Source organism: Somniosus microcephalus, chromosome 6 (assembly GCF_052327205.1).
Source record: "Somniosus microcephalus isolate GS21.2 chromosome 6, FLI_Smic_1.0, whole genome shotgun sequence".
In the NCBI taxonomy this organism is placed as follows: domain Eukaryota; kingdom Metazoa; phylum Chordata; class Chondrichthyes; order Squaliformes; family Somniosidae; genus Somniosus; species Somniosus microcephalus.
The window spans coordinates 66,196,849-66,215,681 of NC_140992.1; the positions used below are offsets into that span (position 1 = coordinate 66,196,849).

The window sequence follows — 18,833 nt, forward strand, 5'->3', positions numbered from 1 at the left end:
GCTCCATCATAACCTCCCTTCTCTTATATTCTATGCCTCGGCTAATCTACCTGTCCTGCTGCCTTCAGGGATCTATGTACATGCACACCAAGGTCCCGCTGATCCTCTGTCCTTCCTAGGGTCCGACCATTCATTGTGTATTCCCTTGCCTTGTTAGTCCTCCCAAAATGCATCACCTCACACTTTTCAGGGTTAAATTCCATTTGCCACTGTTCTGCCCATCTGACCAACCCGTCTATATTGTCCTGTAGCCTGAGGCTTCCCTCCTTGCTATTTACCACTCCACCAATTTTCGTGTCATCTGCAAACTTACTGATCATACCTCCTACATTCGTATCTAAATCATTAATGTACACTACAAACAACAAAGGACCCAGCACAGATCCCTGCGGTACACCACTGGACATAGGCTTCCAGTCACAAAAACAACCTTCGACCATCACCCTCTGCCCCCTGCTGTTACGTCCGTGTATAATGAGACACACACTGCGGAGAACGGTACAATAGGTGTTTACTCAACATGGCTCAGACTGCAACTGATCTGTACAGATTACTACTCAGCGTTATATACAGGTGTGGTCACTGCCGGTACTACAGTATACATGAGCTGTAGAAAGTAGTTCCCCCCTTAAAGGTACATACATTACAATTCCTCCCCTTTTAGATTAACAGTACCATAATACTCATTTAACAATTAAATATCAAACTAATTACAATTAACACTTTTAACATGTAACATTAGCTGAAAATAGTCTATTTATAAATTCAGTCTTTGGGGAGGCTTCCTCATCCTTTCTGGATAGCGCCTTTCCCGAGTGTCTTGCTCTTGGTGCGGAGGCGATTCTGGCCCCCTGTCGTCGGTTGGTTCATCAGCTTCCGATGCTACTGTTTCTGGGGTAGATGCTACCTGTATGTCGGGTTCATCACCAGGTACGTATGGGCGAGGCATGGGGTTGACTTGTTCCTGTGACTCTAGGATCTGGTCAGCATGGCGTCTCACGATGCTCTCCCCAACGTCCACTGTGTACATTAGTGGCCCCTGCCGTGTGCATATCGTTCCTGGCTGCCATTTTTCTGTTCGGTAGTCGCGGGCCAAGACTGGTTGCCTTACATTGAAGCTCCTTGTTGGCTTCTCATGGATGTGCTGGAATTGCTTACTCTCAACATCTCTTCGTATGTTTGGTCTGAGCAAATCCAGGCGAGATCTTAACCTTCGGTTAAAGAACATCATGGCTGGAGCCTGGTTGGTGACTGCATGTGTCGCATTCCGGTAGGCGAACAGGAAATTGTCCACCTTGTGCTGCAGCGGAATGTTGTCATTGTACATAGCCTTTATTGCCTTCTTAAAGGTTTGTACGAACCTCTCAGCCAATCCATTTGTGGCTGGATGATACGGGGCAGATGTGTAATGCCTTACCCCATTCTTTTTCAAGAACCTCCGGAACTCTTCGGACACAAACTGTGGTCCGTTGTCGGAGCAAATCTGTTCTGGCAAGCCATTCCTGGCAAAAATGGTCCGTAGGACTGCAATAGTTTTCTCCGTGGTGGTGGAGGACATTTTGATGACCTCAGGCCATTTCAAGTGCGCATCCACGGCTATTACAGCTATTAAAAACATTGAGTCCATGAATGGACCAGCAAAATCAATATGCACCCGTTGCCATGGAGATGAGGGCCACTCCCATGGGTGTAGAGGGGCCTGTGGTGGTGCATTTTGGACTTCCTGGCATCCTGAGCAGCCCTTGGTCAGGTCCTCGATTTGTTTATCGATTCCCGGCCACCACACATAAGCCCTGGCTAGGCTTTTCATTTTTACCCCTCCCAGATGACCCTCATGAAGCTCATTGAGCACTCTATCCCTTAACTTGGGTGGAATTACCACTCGGGATCCACACATCAAGGTCCCCCGGCACACTGACAGCTGTTCTCTCCTTGTCGAGAATGCTGGCAACAGTGAGTCGCCATGTGCTGGCCATCCCTTCACCGTCAAATTATATACCCGAGACAGTGTCGGGTCATTTCGGGTTTCCTTTTCGATACAAGCGTTAGTTACCGGTAGGTATTCAACTATAGTCGAATGGAATATTTTGACAGGATCCACTGCTGGTGCTTCCTCCGCAGCAGGCAGTGGCAGGCGTGATAGCCCATCAGCATTTCCATGCTGTTTCGTGCCCTTATATTCAATCTCATAGTGGTGCGCCCCTAGAAAAAGTGACCATCTTTGTAGTCGTTGCGCAGTCATCACCGGAACGCCCTTCTTCGGATTAAAAATGGAGACAAGAGGCTGGTGATCAGTCAGCAAGGTGAATTTCTGCCCGTGCAGACAGTGATTGAACTTTTTCACTCCGCACACTAGGCTGAGGGCCTCCCTGTCTACTGGGCGTAGTTACGCTCGGCTGAGGTTAGTGATCGTGACGCAAAGGCTATTGGCCTCTCTGAGCCGTCCGAGAATTTGTGCGACAGCACCGCTCCAATGCCGTAGGGTGACGCATCACATGCCAACCGAATTGGTAATGCCGGGTTGTAATGGGCCAATACCTCTTTCGATGTGATTAGTGTTTTGCTCTTCTGGAAAGCTCGTCTACATTCGTCACTCCACTTCCATGGCACCCCAGTTTGCAGTAGGGTGTTCAGTGAGTGTAGTATTGTAGACAAATTTGGCAAGAACTTATGGTAGTAGTTTACCAGCCCGAGGAACGACCTCAGTTGTGACACATTTTCCGGTGCTGGAGCCTTGACTACTGCCTCAATCTTCTCTGGGGACTTATGTAACCCCTCTTTATCGATAATGTGGCCACAATACGAGATCTGTTTTCTAAAAAACTCGCATTTCAGGCGGTTAGCTCGGAGCCCATATTCCTGCAATCTAGTGAGCACCTACTCCAGGTTGGCAAGGTGATCACTGTCATTTTCGCCCGTGACCAGGATGTCGCCCAAATAACACTGGGTCCCTGGGATCCCTTGCAGGACTTGTTCCATTGCCCTCTGCCAAATAGCCGGAGCTGATGCTACCCCGAATACCAGCCGGTTGTATTGGTAGAGACCTTTATGGGTGTTGATTGTGAGGTAATTTTTGATGCTTCTTCTACCTCCATTTGCAGATACGCCTGGGCCAGATCAATCTTAGTGAAGCGTTTCCCTCCAGATAGTGAGGCGAAAATATCTTCAATCCGCGGAAGTGGATATTGTACGGTGTGAAGGACCAGGTTCACTGTTACCTTAAAGTCCCCACAGATGCAAACCTTCCTTGGTTCCCCAGGCGTGCTGCTCAACGACTTTTTCATCACAGGGATGATGGGTGTAGCCCACTCGCTCCAGTCTACCTTGGACAGTACACCTGAACGTTCCAGACTCTCCAGCTCTGCTTCGACGGCTGGGCGGATCGCATAAATTTTGGGCTTGCGTTTTCTTCAATTTTAATCGTCGCTGTCATGCCTTTTAGTGTTCCGAGTCCTTGCTGGAACACTTCTTTCGCATCAGTTAGGATCTTTGACAGTCGCCCAGGTGTGACGTCGTCATCCTTTTTGTCAGCCACAGTCAGTGCCTGTATGGATTGCCAATCCAGTTGTATTTTCCGGATCCATTCACGTCCCAGTAATGGTGGTCCTCCATCTTGCAATACATACAGGTCTAGTTTTGGTGTTTCCTTACCGTTATATATAATGGTCACCCTTATTTTTCCTTTTGGGTAGACTTTTTGCCCTGTGTACGTCTTCAAAATAATTTTTGTGTCTCTCAAGGGTATGTGTGAGAATAGCCACTCGTAGTCCCGTCGGTTTATGACTGTTAGGGCTGATCCTGTGTCCAATTCCATCTTTACCTGGACTCCTGCTATCTTGAGAGTGACCCAAATGGTTCGGTGATCCTCTGTTGTGATCACATTATGTAGTTTCAGACAACTCAGTTCCCTGCTTTCGGAGTCGTTATCACTCTTTTGTTCGTCTGAACTATTCTCCGTCATCTTATGTACCTTCTGGTACTTTCCTTTGGTAGGTTTCTTATTGCTGGTTTTCTTTCCCGACCTGCAGACTCGTGCTATGTGTCCTACTTTTCCACACTGCCTGCACACTTTGTCTTTGAACCAGCAATCATTCTGGTTGTGTGTTCTGCCGCAGCGATAGCACTTCTCTGTTCCATATGACATTTCGTTTGTGCCATATTCTTGCGGTCTCTGTTGTATCTCTGCAGCGCCCCGTGCTGCTGCTTCATATGATACCGCAATGCTGAAAGCCTTTTCTAGCGTAAGGTCCTTTTCAGATAAAAGCCGTTTCTGGGTTCCTTCACTTTGAAGCCCACACACAAACTTGTCCCTGAAGGCATCTGTCAGTCCCGCTCCAAACTGGCAGTGTTTCGAAAGTTTGCACAGTTCTGTTAAATAATCAGCATTGCTTTCATCCTTATGCTGGTTCCGTTTGTGAAATTTGAATCTTTCTGCTATCAGCAGCGGTGTGGGGTTTAAATGTTCCTTTAGTATCGTTACTATGTCTTCAAAACTCTTTTCCATTGGCTTCGTTGGGGTTACTAGATTTCGTAATAAACCACACGTCTTTTCACCCATTAAATTTAACAATACCGACGCTTTCTTGTCATCTGACACCCCATTTGCCTTGCAGTACACCTCTATTCGTTCGACATATGTAGTCCAATCTTTGACTTCATTGTCAAATGCGGTGATACTGCCACTCCGGCATTTTGGGTGTGGTTTAAAATGGCGTCTCCCGCGCTTTCCTTCCTCCCCCGCTGCTGCCGACGCCGCTCCCGGCGGTTCTCGTGGCAATGGTGGCGCCCTGCAGGTTTCGCGCGATTCTCCTGCGCTTTTGCCAACGCCGCTCTCGACGGTCCTTGTGGCAATGGCGGCGCCTCGCGGGTTTCTGCGCGTCTCTCTCTCCCTCCGACGCTGCTCGGCCCCTGAACACCGGCTGTGCCCTGTGCGCTCTGCCCTCTCTCTCTCCCCCATCAACGCTGCTCGGCCCTTTTGTGTGCCACTCGGTCGGGCTCCAGCCCGCCGCTGTCCGGGAAGGGTCTGCGCACTACCTGTTGCCAGCCCGTTTTGCTGGACCACCTCGACTGGAAAGCCAAGCCTGGCTCTCGACAGCCTCCCCCGCAATTCTCGAGTCTCTGCTGGATGACTGGGCGGTTGCCCGTGGTCGACGCCCGAGTCTCTGGCCTTGACCTCCAATCCACTGATCTCCAGGAACGAATCCCCGGGAGGTGATGCAGAGTTGCAGGTAGGTTCGAACCTGCCTCGTTGCCAATGTTACGTCCATGTATAATGAGACACAGACTGCGGAGAACAGTACAATAGGTGTTTACTCAACGTGGCTCAGACTGCAACTGATCTGTACAGATTACTACTCAGTGTTATATACAGGTGTGGTCACTGCCGGTACTACAGTATACATGAGCTGTAAAAAGTAGTTCCCCCCTTAAAGGTACATACATTACACCTGCCACTAAGCCAATTTTGGATCCAATGTGCCAAATTGCCCTGGATCCCATGGGCTCTTACCTTCTTGACCAGTCTCCCATGTGGGACTTTGTCAAAAGCCTTACTGAAGTCCATGTAGACTACATCAACTGCACTACCCTCATCCACACACCTAGTCACCCCCTCGAAAAATTCAATCAAATTGGTTGGACATGATCTCCCCCTGACAAAGCCATGCTGACTATCCTTGATTAATCCTTGCCTCTCCAAGTGGAGACTAATTCTGTCCCTCAGAATTTTTTCCAATAATTTCCCTACCACTGATGTTAGGCTCACTGGCCTGTAATTCCCTGGTTTATCCCTACTACCCTTCTTGAATAATGGTACTACGTTAGCTGTCCTCCAGTCCTCTGGCACCTCCCCTGTGGCCAGAGAGGTTCTGAAAATTTGTGTCAAGAGCCCCTGCAATCTCCTCCCTTGCCTCACACAGCAGTCTGGGATACATCTCGTCTGGGCCTGGGGATTTATCCACTTTTAAGCCCGCTAAATCCGCTAGTACCTCCTCCCTCTCAATACTAATTTGTTCAAGTATATCACAATCCCCCTGCCTGATTTCTATGCCTACATCGTCCTTCTCCATAGTGAACACAGATGCAAAATATTCATTTAAAACCTCACTCACATCTTCCGGCTCTACACACAGATTGCCACTTTGGTCCCAAATGGGCCCTACTCTTCCCTGGTTATCCTCTTGCCCTTAATATACTTATAAAACACCTTGGGATTTTCCTTTATTTTGCCCGCCAGTGTTTTTTCATGCCCCCTCTTCGCTCTCCTAATTTCTTTTTTAATTACCCTCCTGCACTTTCTATACTCCTCTAGGGCTTCCACTGTTTTTAGTCCTTTGTATCTGCCAAAAGCCTCCCTTTTTTTCCTAATCCATTCTTGTATATCCCTTGACATCCAGGGTTCCTTGGGCTTGTTGGTCCCACCCTTGACCTTTACAGGAACATGTTGGCGTTGTACTGTCTCTATTTCCTTTCTGAAAGACTCCCACAGCTCTGATGTGGATTTTCCTACAAGTAGCTGATCCCAGTCCACTTTGGCCAGATCCTGCCTTATCATATTAAAATCGGCCTTCCACCAATATAGAACCTTTATTTCCGGTCCATCTTTGTCCTTTTCCATGACTACCTTCAATCTCACCAAATTATGGTCACTGTCACCAAAATGCTCTCCTACTAACATTTCTACCACTTGCCTGGCTACATTCCCTAGAATTAGGTTCAGTACCACCCCCTCTCTTGTAGGACTTTCTACATGCTGGCTCAAAAAACTCTCCTGGATGCACTTTAAGAATTCCGCACCCTCTAAGCCTTTCACAATCTGACTATCCCAGTTAATATTGGGGAAGTTGAAATCCCCTACTATTATTACCCTATTATTTCTACACTTCTCTGAAATTTGCCTACATATCTGTTCCTCTTTCTCCCCCTGACTGTTTGGAGGCCTAGAGTACACTCCCAGCAAAGTGCTTGCCCCCTTTTTGTTTTTAAGTTCTACCCATATGGCCTCATTAGAGGAACCTGCTACGGTATCATCCCTCCTTACAGCAGTAATTGACTCCTTGATTAATATTGCAACAGCCCCTCCTCTTTTACACCCCCCTCTGTCTCGTCTGAAGATTCTGTACCCCGGAATATTGAGCTGCCAGTCCTGCCCCTCCCTCAACATAGAAACATAGAAGATGTCAACCATGTCTCTGTGATAGCAACAATATCATACTCCCATGTGTTCATCAACAACTTCAATTCATCTGCCTTACTTGCAAGACTCCTTGCATTAAAATAAATGCCATCCAGCCTTGCCATACTCGCTTGTGCCATTACATATTTGCTCTGCCTTCCAGGCTGACTTGTTTTTTCCTCTATATTTGGCTGTGCATCACCCCCTACTATAGCTCCACTCCGTATCTCATCCCCCTGCCAAGTTAGTTTAAACCCCCCCCAATTCCAGTCCTACCTATCTGCACATTTCCGGCAATGGCATGTCACTATAGGAGTCCCCCCAGGATCTATCCTTGGCCCCCTCTTTTTCCTCATCTAAATACTGTCCCATTTGCAAGCATGGGGTCAGCATCCACATGTCTGCTGCCAATGCCAAATTCTACGTTTTTACCATTTCACAACCACTTCTGTGCTGTCTTGGGATGAGCTACAAATTTCTCCAGCTGATCATTAGGAAACTAAATATATGGGCCCGTATTTTGCGAAGTGGTGGCGCTTCCCACTGACCGCAAAGAAAGCTTCCCACAAAGGTCAATGACGGCAAATGCTGACAGATTCGCCGTCATTACAATCACAAATTCCGTACCATTGTTTTCAGTGCTCATCACAAACTCTGCTCCCTTGACTCCTCAAATCATTCCATGGCCTCAATTGTTCTCACCCTTTGATCTTCAGACTGTGGCCTGAAACACCAACATTTTTTCCTTTCTTTACAGATGCTGCTTGACTTGCTGAGTGTTTCCAGCATTTTCTGATTTTGTTCCACTGGCTTGCTGTTCTGTTCCTCTTATTACTACACTGTAACATGCCTCAGGACATTTTGTATCTTAAAGGCACTATATAAATTCAAATTGTTGCCATTTCCCTCTTCCATTCTGCAACTTTTTGTCCGATTTTCCCCCTTTGCTCCACTTTTTTAAATTCTCCATGAACTTTTTGTACTCTCGATTACTGCTCAAGGTGTTACAGTTTCATGGTTAAATGCAACTGCATTTCAGCCACCTGGCCATTAGGAACTTTAACTATTTGGTAGTGCTTGGGAAACTGCCCCATTGTGTATATACACATAAATAGAAGTTATAACACAGAAACAAGCTATTCGGTCCAATCAGTCTGTCGGTGTTTACCCTCCACGTGAACAAATAGCTCAATTCACATTTCCTCACCCTTTTCCTTCATCCACATATCCAATCTAATCTTGAATGTTGACGTTGTTTCTACCTCAACCAGTAACCCTGGAGGTTACTGCTCCTGCTCTTTGTTCTAAATATCTCACATTTAATCTTGTATCTATGCCCCTCATTCTTGGCCCATCAGCTACTGGAAACAGGCAGCTTCGCCCTATCCTACCCTGTCCCATTCTTTCATCATTTAATTTTTTTTATAACACCCCATAATCTGTGTTGTTCTAACAAAAATAGACCCAATTTTTTCAAGTCTTTCTTTGTATTTGTATTTCCTCGTGCCAGGCAGCAGCCCAGTGAATCTGTATTGTACTCCTTTCAAGCTCCCGCCAGACATGCTTTGCACTTTGCACCAGTGATCCTAGATACTGTCAGAACTGCACCACTGAATAATAAAATGAGCTCCTAACAAGAACAGCACAATTATTTCATAATTTAACTGTAAACTATGATTCTTATGATTGCACCAAACACACTGAGCCCACCAGCACCATTCTGCAATGGTTTAAGTGGCTGTGGTGATCAGAGTGGTGTTAATTCAGAAAACTCAGAATTTGCTGCAGTGGGGCATCTCGTGGCGTGCGCGGAGTTAGATTTTTTCCAACCCCTTCAACGGCAATTATTTTTGTGCTGCAACTTGCTGGAAATATGAATTGATAAGGGCACGGGGTGCTCAACGGGGCGTTTGGGACTTTGGTTAATAATGGGACCAATAGTCTTTATCTTTAATTAAATTTAAGGTTTGAGAAAGAAACAGAGCAAACAACAGAGAAGGAATAGAGTGAATTAAAGTCAAATTAGATACAGAAGGAGAAATAAAGTGATAGAAAGAAAGATTGGATTACGAGTGAGAGAAAAAAGGAACAGAAAGGAAAAGTAAGAAAAACATTTTAAAATGTAAAATATCTCTAGGAATGATTTACTACCTGCAGCAGTGAAACTTCAGTTTCAATTGTTCACTTTCTGGGGTTGAGTGGCATTGCAAGAACATAAATTTCATCATTAAAAGGGTTCTTACATTGTGAAATTCCAGCCCTAACTTTCTGCATCGAGTTTAATTCGTATTTATGCTGCAAATCCAGCAATTTCTTCAAACTCACGGGGAGATTGATCCTGTTTATGCAAAGCTAACAGCAGATCGTCCCGAAATTTGTGGCAATTTGTAACTCAAGGATTATCTATTCCTCGCCACAAATTGCTGGGTTCACTGTGAACTCGCTGTTATTTTCTCAAGAAATCCTGGGCTGATGTCACCATTGATTTGAATGGAGCTTGGAGCTCTGATAATTAGCTGTTCAACTTTTCCAGCAGGGGTCTCTGTGGAGCAGTGCAAAAGCCCCAGTAAACTATGGCTTGGCATACGTAATCGCGTAAGTCACTCACGCAATAACTTCCTGGAATGGCAGTGCATTTTCAGCAAATTTAGGCCAGTCTTTGCTCAAAGAAAGACTTGCATTTATATAGTGTCTTTCACGACCACTAGGCGTCCCAAAGCGTTTTACAGCCAATAAAAGTACTTTATGAAGTGCAGTCACTTTTGTAATCAGGCGGGATCTGAACGTTAATTGATATTCTGGTAATCCTAATTATGGTAAAGTGTCCTGTAGTGTAGAAAATACAGATTATAAACAATGATGCATGGTGTTTATAAGCTGATGGATTAAAAAAAACAAATCGTGAATTTGACAGAGCAAATACCACCCCAACCTCTTGAGTTGTCCCCCTCCAGAAGATCATCAACCTCTTGAGCTGTAAAGCTGAAGACCGTGTATAAGGACTATGATATTACATGGTATTATCTAACCAAGTAAAATGAGGGGTCACTAGATTGCCAATAGGACTGGTGTAAAATTGTTTTTCCACTAAGGGTACCTGTACTGTTAATATTATTGATTTATCTGTAAAATTTACCACTGCATTTATACTGTTAACCCTAAAGCTGTTCTCAAGGCTTTGTTTTATTGTGGCTAATGAATGTAATGGATTTATTATGTAATAGAAACATAGAAGATAGGAGCAGGAGTAGGCCATTCGGCCCTTCGAGCCTGCTCCGCCATTCAATGAGATCATGGCTGATCATCCAAATTCAGTACCCTGTCCCTGCCTTCTCCCCATATCCCTTGATCCCTTTAGCCTTAAGAAATATATCCAACTCTTTCTTGAATATATTTAATGAACTGGCCTCCACCGCCCTCTGTGGCAGAGAATTCCACAGGTTCACCACTCTCTGGGTGAAGAAATTCCTCCTCATTTCAGTCCTAAATGGCTTACCCCTTATCCTTAGACTATGACCCCTGGTTCTGGACGCCCCGGCCATCAGAAACATCCTTCCTGCATCTAGTCTGTCCAGGCCTGACAGAATTTTATAGGTTTCGATGAGATCCCCTCTCAATCTTCTAAACTCCAGTTAGTATAAGCCCAATCGACACAATCTCTCCTCATACGTCATTCCTGCCATCCCAGGTATCAGCCTGGTGAATCTTCGCTGCACTCCTTCGATGGCAAGAACGTCCTTCCTCAGGTAAGGCGACCAAAACTGCACACAATACTCAAGGTGCGGTCTCACCAAGGCCCTGTACAACTGTAGCAATACATCCTTGTTCCTGTACTCAAACCCTCTTGCTACGAAGGCCAACATACCATTTGCCGCCTTAACCGCCTGCTGCACCTGCATGCTTACCTTCAGCGACTGGTGCACAAGAACACCCAGGTCTCTTTGCACTTCCCCTTCTCTCAATCTATTGCCATTCAAATAATAATCTGCCTTCCTGTTTTTGCCACCAAAGTGGATAACCTCACATTTATCCACATAGTGCATTTGCCACGTTTCTGCCCAATCACCCAACCTGTCCAAATCGTACTGGAGTTTCACGACATCCTCCTCACAGCATACCCTCCCACCCAGCTTTGTGTCGTCTGTAAATTTGGAGATATTACATCCAATTCCCTCGTCCAGATCATCATTAATATATATTGTGAACAGCTGGGGTCCTAGGACCGATCCTTGCGGGACCCCACTAGTCACTCACTGCCTGCCACTCGGAAAACGACCCGTTTATTCCAACTCTTTGCTTTCTGTCCGCCAACCAGTTCGCTATCCAAGTCAATACCTTGAGTAATTGATGAGTTGTAACAGGTACTGTAAATATGTTTGACTCAAAAAAAAACCTCGGCTGTTGCATGGTTCTGCTCAGTAGTCCCTCCTAGCGGCAGAGTGGGAAGATGTGCTGCCCCGGGGTGGGGGAGGGGCTGGGCTCGCGCGGTGGTGTGTGGGCTGGGCTCGCGCAGTGGTGTGTGGGTTAGTCTCGCATTGTCGGCGCGAAAGCGGCAGATCGTGGCTGGGCAAAGAGCGAGAGCAGAGGCGCGCGCGTTGGGAGTTGCCACCGGTTCGGGAGCGGCATCGATGGCGCTGTGTAACGGCGATTCCAAGGTCAGTTCCGCCGGCTGAGGGGGAGCGGTTCGCACCTCGGTGTCGACTTTAACACGAAACCCCGCAGTATCCGGCGCGGGACCGGGGGGGGGAAAGCTGCCGTCTGGCCCCCAAGTGCTGAGAGCTCGAGGCTGCGGCCTGGAGATCCGGGCGCTTCGTTTTGTTTACTTCGCTTTTTTTTTTCTCTCGGATGGTGACCTGGGGCCGGGCTGAGCAGCGCAGTGTCGAGGCTGCGGGGGAAGGGTGCTGGTTTCTGCCTGGTTTGTTTAATTCGGCAATGACTTGTTATGTTGCGGAGTCGGGCTCTCCGGGCCCGCTGCTCGAGGGGAGGGAGGGAATGGGAAGATCGGCGGGGAGCTGCGAAAGTTGCACTCCCACTATTAAGTGTGTTTGTTGAACTCTGTAAAGTGGAACCGCGCCTGGGCCTCTCGACAGCTCCGCGCTCGGGGCGTCTGTCAAGCTGTGTCAGAGATCGGAGAGGCTTGTGCGGCAATGGGTTCCTGCCTCATCTATCTATGGTCATTAGTATCAGAGGCTGCAAAATGGCCATTGCCCGCAGAAGCGTCCTGAAGAGGATTGATCATTATCAAAATGGGTAAATACAACACTCGGAGGGTAAAATGAATAAATCATTTTGTCATGGGGCAAGTTTTTAAAGGGATGACGTTCTGTCCAATAGGCTTTAAAACAAAACTAATTATTTTAATACATGAGCTCAACACGTGTAAGGTATTTTTAAAAATAAACTATTTTGCCTTGCATGATGCGGAGTTTTATTTTGTCATTGCTGTTCTCAGGATCTGCAGGTATTTTTTGTTAGATGGATGATAGTGCACCTTGCCCTGTAGAATGAATCTAAATTGACAAGCAAATGTAGAATTGATGTTAGTAAGTTCTTCACATGGTGACTAATGTGGAATAGCCATCTAGCTGGGTACAAGCAGCACTAACCATGGATTCATTAAAGAAGCAGTTAAAGGGGAGCCTGTAGGTTATTTCCAGATGGATCAACTACTGTTGTTAAGTAGCCTTCCATGTCTGTATTTAATGTTCAAAAAGCTAATTGTTCCATTTACCAACACTCAAAATCTATAGGTTCTTGAATAACCCATTGCAGAGCTCCACGTATGTATGTTTGGCAGTATGACAGCACTGCTAGTACGTAGAGTTACATAGCACCAGATTTTGTTTTGAGAGTAATGGTGAGGCTAACAGTGCCCATCCTTGTGGAGCAAATCAGACCGCAACTTCTAGAGTACGGACATCTACAGTTGATGCAGAAATCCAGAAGTTGCGGTCCAAGTTACTCTGCTCCTCCACAGGCTGTGCTACAATACAGTAAGGGGGTGAAGTTGCAGTACTTGCCCACTGGTTACGCACTAAACACACGAGAAAAAAGTTAGGACTGGTGCATTCAGGTGTAAGTGAATTTTTAACAGTATGATGAGTCATAATTGCTGCCAAACAATTAGGGTTGCAAAGGGGTGGAAAATTTCCGGAAATTTTCCACGGGAAGTTTAGCTTGGAAATTTTGTCCAAAAAAGCACATGCTAGCATAATATTGTTTTTTTTGTATTTCTCTTTTTTCCACAGGTCCTCTCTTAAAATTACTAAGAGATGGAATCTTAATTATTAAGGAATTTCTTAATCAATATATGTTTATCTTACTTGGCTTGTTTTAATAATTGCAAGTTTTGTGTGTGACTGTGAACAAGTGTGTCCTGATTGGGTGGATGAGCGATTAGCTCCCTCTATTTGTAATATTTGCATATCGAATTGTGATTGGCCTGCAGGCATCTGTAAGACTGCTATAGTTTTTTTAAGATCCAGGTTAGGGGTCCTGAGGGAAGTCATTTTGTTTTCTGCTGATGTTGTGATGATGCAGTAAGTAAATCAGACTTTATACCAAATAAACCAGTTACTTGTTGAACTCTGTTGTCCTTCAATTTAAAATATACAAAATAATACACTATTGGTGATGTAGCGTCGTGTGTGTACAGGTCATGCTTCCATCACATGGAGCATCAGCAAAAATGTACTCGCCCTGTTGCAATCGTGCTGATCGACCGCAGTTCGACACAGAGATGAATGCCCTTTATTTCTCTGCGTAAAACAATGCCACGTTTACCGTCGGATGTGTGGAAGGATTTTACCCCAGGCATTAAAGATGGAAAGACTGTGTACATGTGCAAACACTGTAGAAAGCCATATGTAAAGAATGCCACAAAGATGCAGCAGCATTTATCCAAATGCAACAACTTCACTCATATTACGTCTATTGGGTGCGCAGCTCATGGGCTTAACATGCTCCTCAAGGACATCATGGGTTTGAGAACCATGGAAGCACTGTACAAGAGAGCCAAGCAAGTTGTTAAGTATGTCAGGGGAAAACAGGTAGTTGCAGCAACCTACAACTCCAAGCAAATGACAAAGAACAAGAACACCACACTGAAGCTGCCCAACAACACTAGATGGGGTGGTGTTGTCATAATGTACAACAGCCTTCTGGAGGGTAAGGAGTCGCTGCAAGAAATGGCAATATCCCAGTCTGGGGATATGGAAACCACCATCAAGAAAATACTGCTGGATGATGTGTTTTGGGAGAGAGTGGTTAGCAGCCTTAAACTATTCTCACCAGTAGCATCTGCAATTGCTCAGATTGAAGGAGATGACGCTGTCTTGTCAGATGTTCTCAGGCTTTTTAACTGATTTAAAAGAACAAATCAGCATTGCCCTACCCACATCCCTGCTGCTCAAAGCAGAGGAGAAGGCAATTGTTCAATTCATACAGACGCGTCAAGAATTTTGTGTCAAGCCGATTCATGCTGCAGCATACATGCTGGACCCAAAGCATGTTGGGAGACCAATACTTTCTGGAGAACAGATCAACAGCGCTTACAGTGTGATTTCTACCCTCTCACACCATCTCAATCTGGATGTGGGCAAAGTTCTGGGAAGTCTGGCAAAGTTCTCTACCAAGCAAGGTCTTTGGAATGGGGATGGAATATGGGAATCATGCAAGCATATCAGTGCACATACCTGGTGGAAGGGACTTTGTGCATCTGCGGCCCTGTCACCTATTGCATCGGTGATACTCCAAATCCCACCTTCATCAGCGGCCTCTGAACGAAACTGGTCACTTTTTGGGAATACGCATACAAAGATGCGCAACAGGCTGACTAACAAGAGAGTGGAGAAACTGGTGGCTATCCGGGCGAACCTACAACTTATTGAGCCAGATACAGAAGTGTCCACCACACAGCTAGACACTGACACAGAGGAGGAAATGGACACGTCAGAGTCAGAGAATCAGGAGGAGCAATGAGGAGTAGAAGACTCGGAAGACTCAAAGGGACAAAATAAGGACAAATTACAGGCTAAATAAGCTGACGCTCTTATTTTATTTTAGATGGGTCTTTTTTGTGGGGGTTCAATAAAGTTCAAAATTATAACCTAAATAAAGTTTTGAAAGCCTGTTTTTATTTGTATGGAACAGTATGTCTATTTTGACGACAAAGATAATATAGGGTCAGAGACAAAAACCATCAGTGTGCAAAAAAACTCTAAATTCCTGAAAATTCTGATGGAAAGTTTCCTCTTTTAAAAATTCCCAGAATTTTGCAACCCTACAAACAATCTCTGACACTGAATTTAAGTTTACAAGTGTGGAGTCCTATTCCTTAAGAATTTAATTACTGGAGATTTAAAAAAAATGTTTTTACTTTTTCTGTCTATCTTTGACCTCTCTTAATCCCTCTTTATTTCCCCTTCTATTTCACTTTCTGTACTTGATTTAAATCTAATTTATACATCCCGGTTTAGACTCTGCGTGTCTCAGTGAGGATTCTTCAATCTGGTTGAAGAGCCTCCCTGTTGTTTTCCCTGCTCATAAGCTACAGATCCCCTGTAGAGGGCGCTGCGTTGGATCAGATGTCCGATGATAAGTCTCCGCGCAAAAGCCCACGTAAACTGGGCAGCTGTCAGCATAGTGAACGGCAAACGCTGTCCCTTCACCACTGACCGCAAAATCCAGACATTAGAGTCTACAGCACAGAAACTGGCCATTTGGTCCAACTTGTCTATACTGGCGTTTCTGCTCCTCACGAGCCTCCTCCCAACCCTCTTCATCTAACCCTATTAGGGGATCCTTCTATTCCTTTCTCCCTCGTGCTTTATCTAGCTTTGTCTTAAATGTATCTGCTATTTTCCTCAACTATTCCTTGTGGTGGGGCAATCCACATTCTTGCAGCTCTTTGGGTAAAGAAGTTTCTCCTGATTTCCCTATTGGATTTATTAGTGACTATCTTATACAGTATATGACCTCTAGTCATCCCACGCATAGAAACATTTTCTCTACATCTTCCCTATCAAAACAATTTAATTATCTTAAATGCCTCTATCGGGTCACCCCTCAGCCTTCTCTTTTCTAGAGAGAAGGGCTCCAGCCAGTTCAATCTTTCCTGATAGGTAGAACCTCTCAGTTCTGATAGCATCCTTGCAAAACTTTTTGCGCCTTCTCCAGTGCCTCTATATCCTTTTTATAATATGGAGACCAGAACTGTGCACAGTAATGGTCCCATTAAGCTGCACGGCCATGCAACGGCCTGGAGGTCCCACACAGGCTGCTGGCCAGCTTCGTGATGGAAAAACTGTGCATGCGTGGAAATTTGAATGGGCCGCACACCTTTTTTAAAAAAAAAAAAAAAAAAAAAAATTAGAGGGAACATTGGTGCACAGTACTCCCCAAGTGTGGTCTAACCAGGGTTCTACATAAGTTTAACATAACCCCTCTGCTTTTAAATTTTATCCCTCTAGAAATAAATCCCAGTACAGGAAACTTTCGTTTAACCGGAAGTTAGAAGTCCGGAAAGCTCTATCTACCAGCAAAATTCAGGCGCTGTTTTCTATAAGTTTTTTTACTTATCGTTGCTTTTTTTTTTCCCCAGTCAGGCTCTGCAAGGTCTGTAGTTAAGCAACAGCTTCAGCTAGAGACGCTTGCAGCTGCAGCCGACTGTTTTGAAGCTGTTGCTACAGGTTTGTTGATTCACACGGAGCTGAAAAGCTCTATGTTTTAACATTAGGGCTGGATTATACGGCAGTTTTGATCTAACGGCACCAGCTCGGTCCCGTCAGTGCTGGATACCAGAAAGTTTCCTGTACTTGGTTTGCTCTTTTTTATGACCTTATTAACTTGCGTCGCTACTTCTAGTGATTTGTGTATCTACCTCTAGATCCCTTTACCCCATTCAGATTTTTATTATACAAGCAGTATGTGGCCTCCTTATTCTTCCTACCAAAATGCATCACTGCACACTTATCTACATTAAAATTAATTTGCCAATTACATGCCCATTCTGCAAGTTTATTGATGTCTCTGTATTTTGTTGCATGCTTTATTTTAACGGCATCGCCCAATTTGGTGTCATTTGCGAATTTTGAACTTGTACTTCCGATTTCCGAGTCCGAATTGTTAATGTAAATCGTGAACAATGGTGGTCCCAGCATGATACATGTGGAACACCACTTCCTTCTTTTGCCAGTCTGAGTAGCTACCTGTACCATCCCACGCAGATCAGGACCGGCTTTTCCAATGATAAATTTTGCGCGCGTACACACTAAACTGAATGGGCCCCGCACCCAAAAAAATAGGGGGGGGGGATTCATTGCCCGTAACTCCTATTTTCTGTTTTATAGCCAGCTTGGTATTTATTCTGCTACTTGTCCTCTGTCTCCACGTGCTCTGACCTTAGCCATGAGTCTACCTTATCGAAGGCTTTTTGAAAATCCAAATATATTACATCTGCTACATTACCCATGTCTACTTTCTGTTACTTCTCCAAAGAATTCAGTAAGGTTGGTCAAGCATGGCCTTGAAATCAGTGCTGACTTAAATTTTCAGTTTCTAGGTGTTTTTCTGTTCCATCTTTGAGTAAAGATTCCATTATCTTTCCTACCACTGACATTAAGCTAATTGGTCTATAGTTCCCAGGACTTGTTCTATCTCCCTTTTTAAATATATGAATAAAATTAGCTGTCCACCAGTCCTCTGCTAACTCTTCCCTTACTTCTTTTAATATGCGTGGATGCAATCCATCTGGACCAGCGGTTTTATCCTCTAAATTTGATTAGTTTATCAATTATCTCCCCCTTTCTATCTTAAATGTCTTTATATCTTTTTTGATCTCTTCTAATGTCCTGTCCAACTTGTTAGTCTCCCTGGTAAATACTGTAATTATTCAATATTTCTGCCATTTCGCTGTTGGTACCTTTTTGAGTTTATCTTTTGCATCCCTTAGTATCCCTATCCTGATTTTTCTTTAGTTATTTATGTGTGGAATACTATTTCTTTTTATATCCTCTAATTTAATATTATAGTTCCTTTTTTTGCTTTCCCAATTTTTTATTTTACTTTCCTAACCTCTTTGTATTCCCTTTTGTTATCCTCTCCTTTATTGTTTATGTACTTAGTGTATGCCTTTTTATTTAGTTTCAGTTTTGCTCATATCTTTATTCATCCATGGTCTTTCATTATTGGCTAGTTTGTTCTTGGTTTTTTAGCTGAATATATTTCTCCTGAACACTCTTGATCACCATTTTAAATATTTTCCACTGCTGTTCTATCTGTCAATTTTTTTTTCAGTTTACCTTCTCTAGTTCCATTCTTATTCCCTCAAACCTATCTTTTTTCCAATCTATTACTCTGGCCTTTGTCTTACTTAAGTCTTTTAAATCTTATTGTGTTATGATTGCTGTTGCTTAGATGTTCCCATACGCTTACTTCTCATCTGCTCTGGTTTAATTTCCATTACTAGATCCAGTAGTGATTCCTCTCTTGTTAGGCTTCTTGTGTACTGGGTAAGAAAGGAGTCCTGAAACCCCTTTTTCTCCTTTCTCTACCTCTTCTTGCCAGTTTATTTGGGGTAGTTGAAATCTCCCATGATTATTCTATGTCTTTTATTCATTTCATAGATTTGCCCACATTTTTTACTCCACTTCCTTTCCAC

General features: G+C 44.5%; 1 protein-coding gene across 4 annotated transcripts in view; it reads left to right on the forward strand.

The window, feature by feature from the left end:
- Nucleotides 1–18,833, forward strand: part of gmps (guanosine monophosphate synthase) — a 104,908-nt gene that overhangs the window by 60,520 nt on the left and 25,555 nt on the right. Inside the window, exon 1 of one of the 4 annotated variants that reach the window (XM_085990323.1) lies at nucleotides 11,688–11,829. The exons of the other annotated variants lie outside the window; for them this stretch is intronic. Within the exon in view, the coding sequence (XP_085846449.1) occupies nucleotides 11,803–11,829 (27 nt within the window). The 5' untranslated portion in view covers nucleotides 11,688–11,802. Of the gene's footprint in view, nucleotides 1–11,687; nucleotides 11,830–18,833 lie in introns of those variants that run through there. 4 annotated transcript variants of the gene reach the window in all.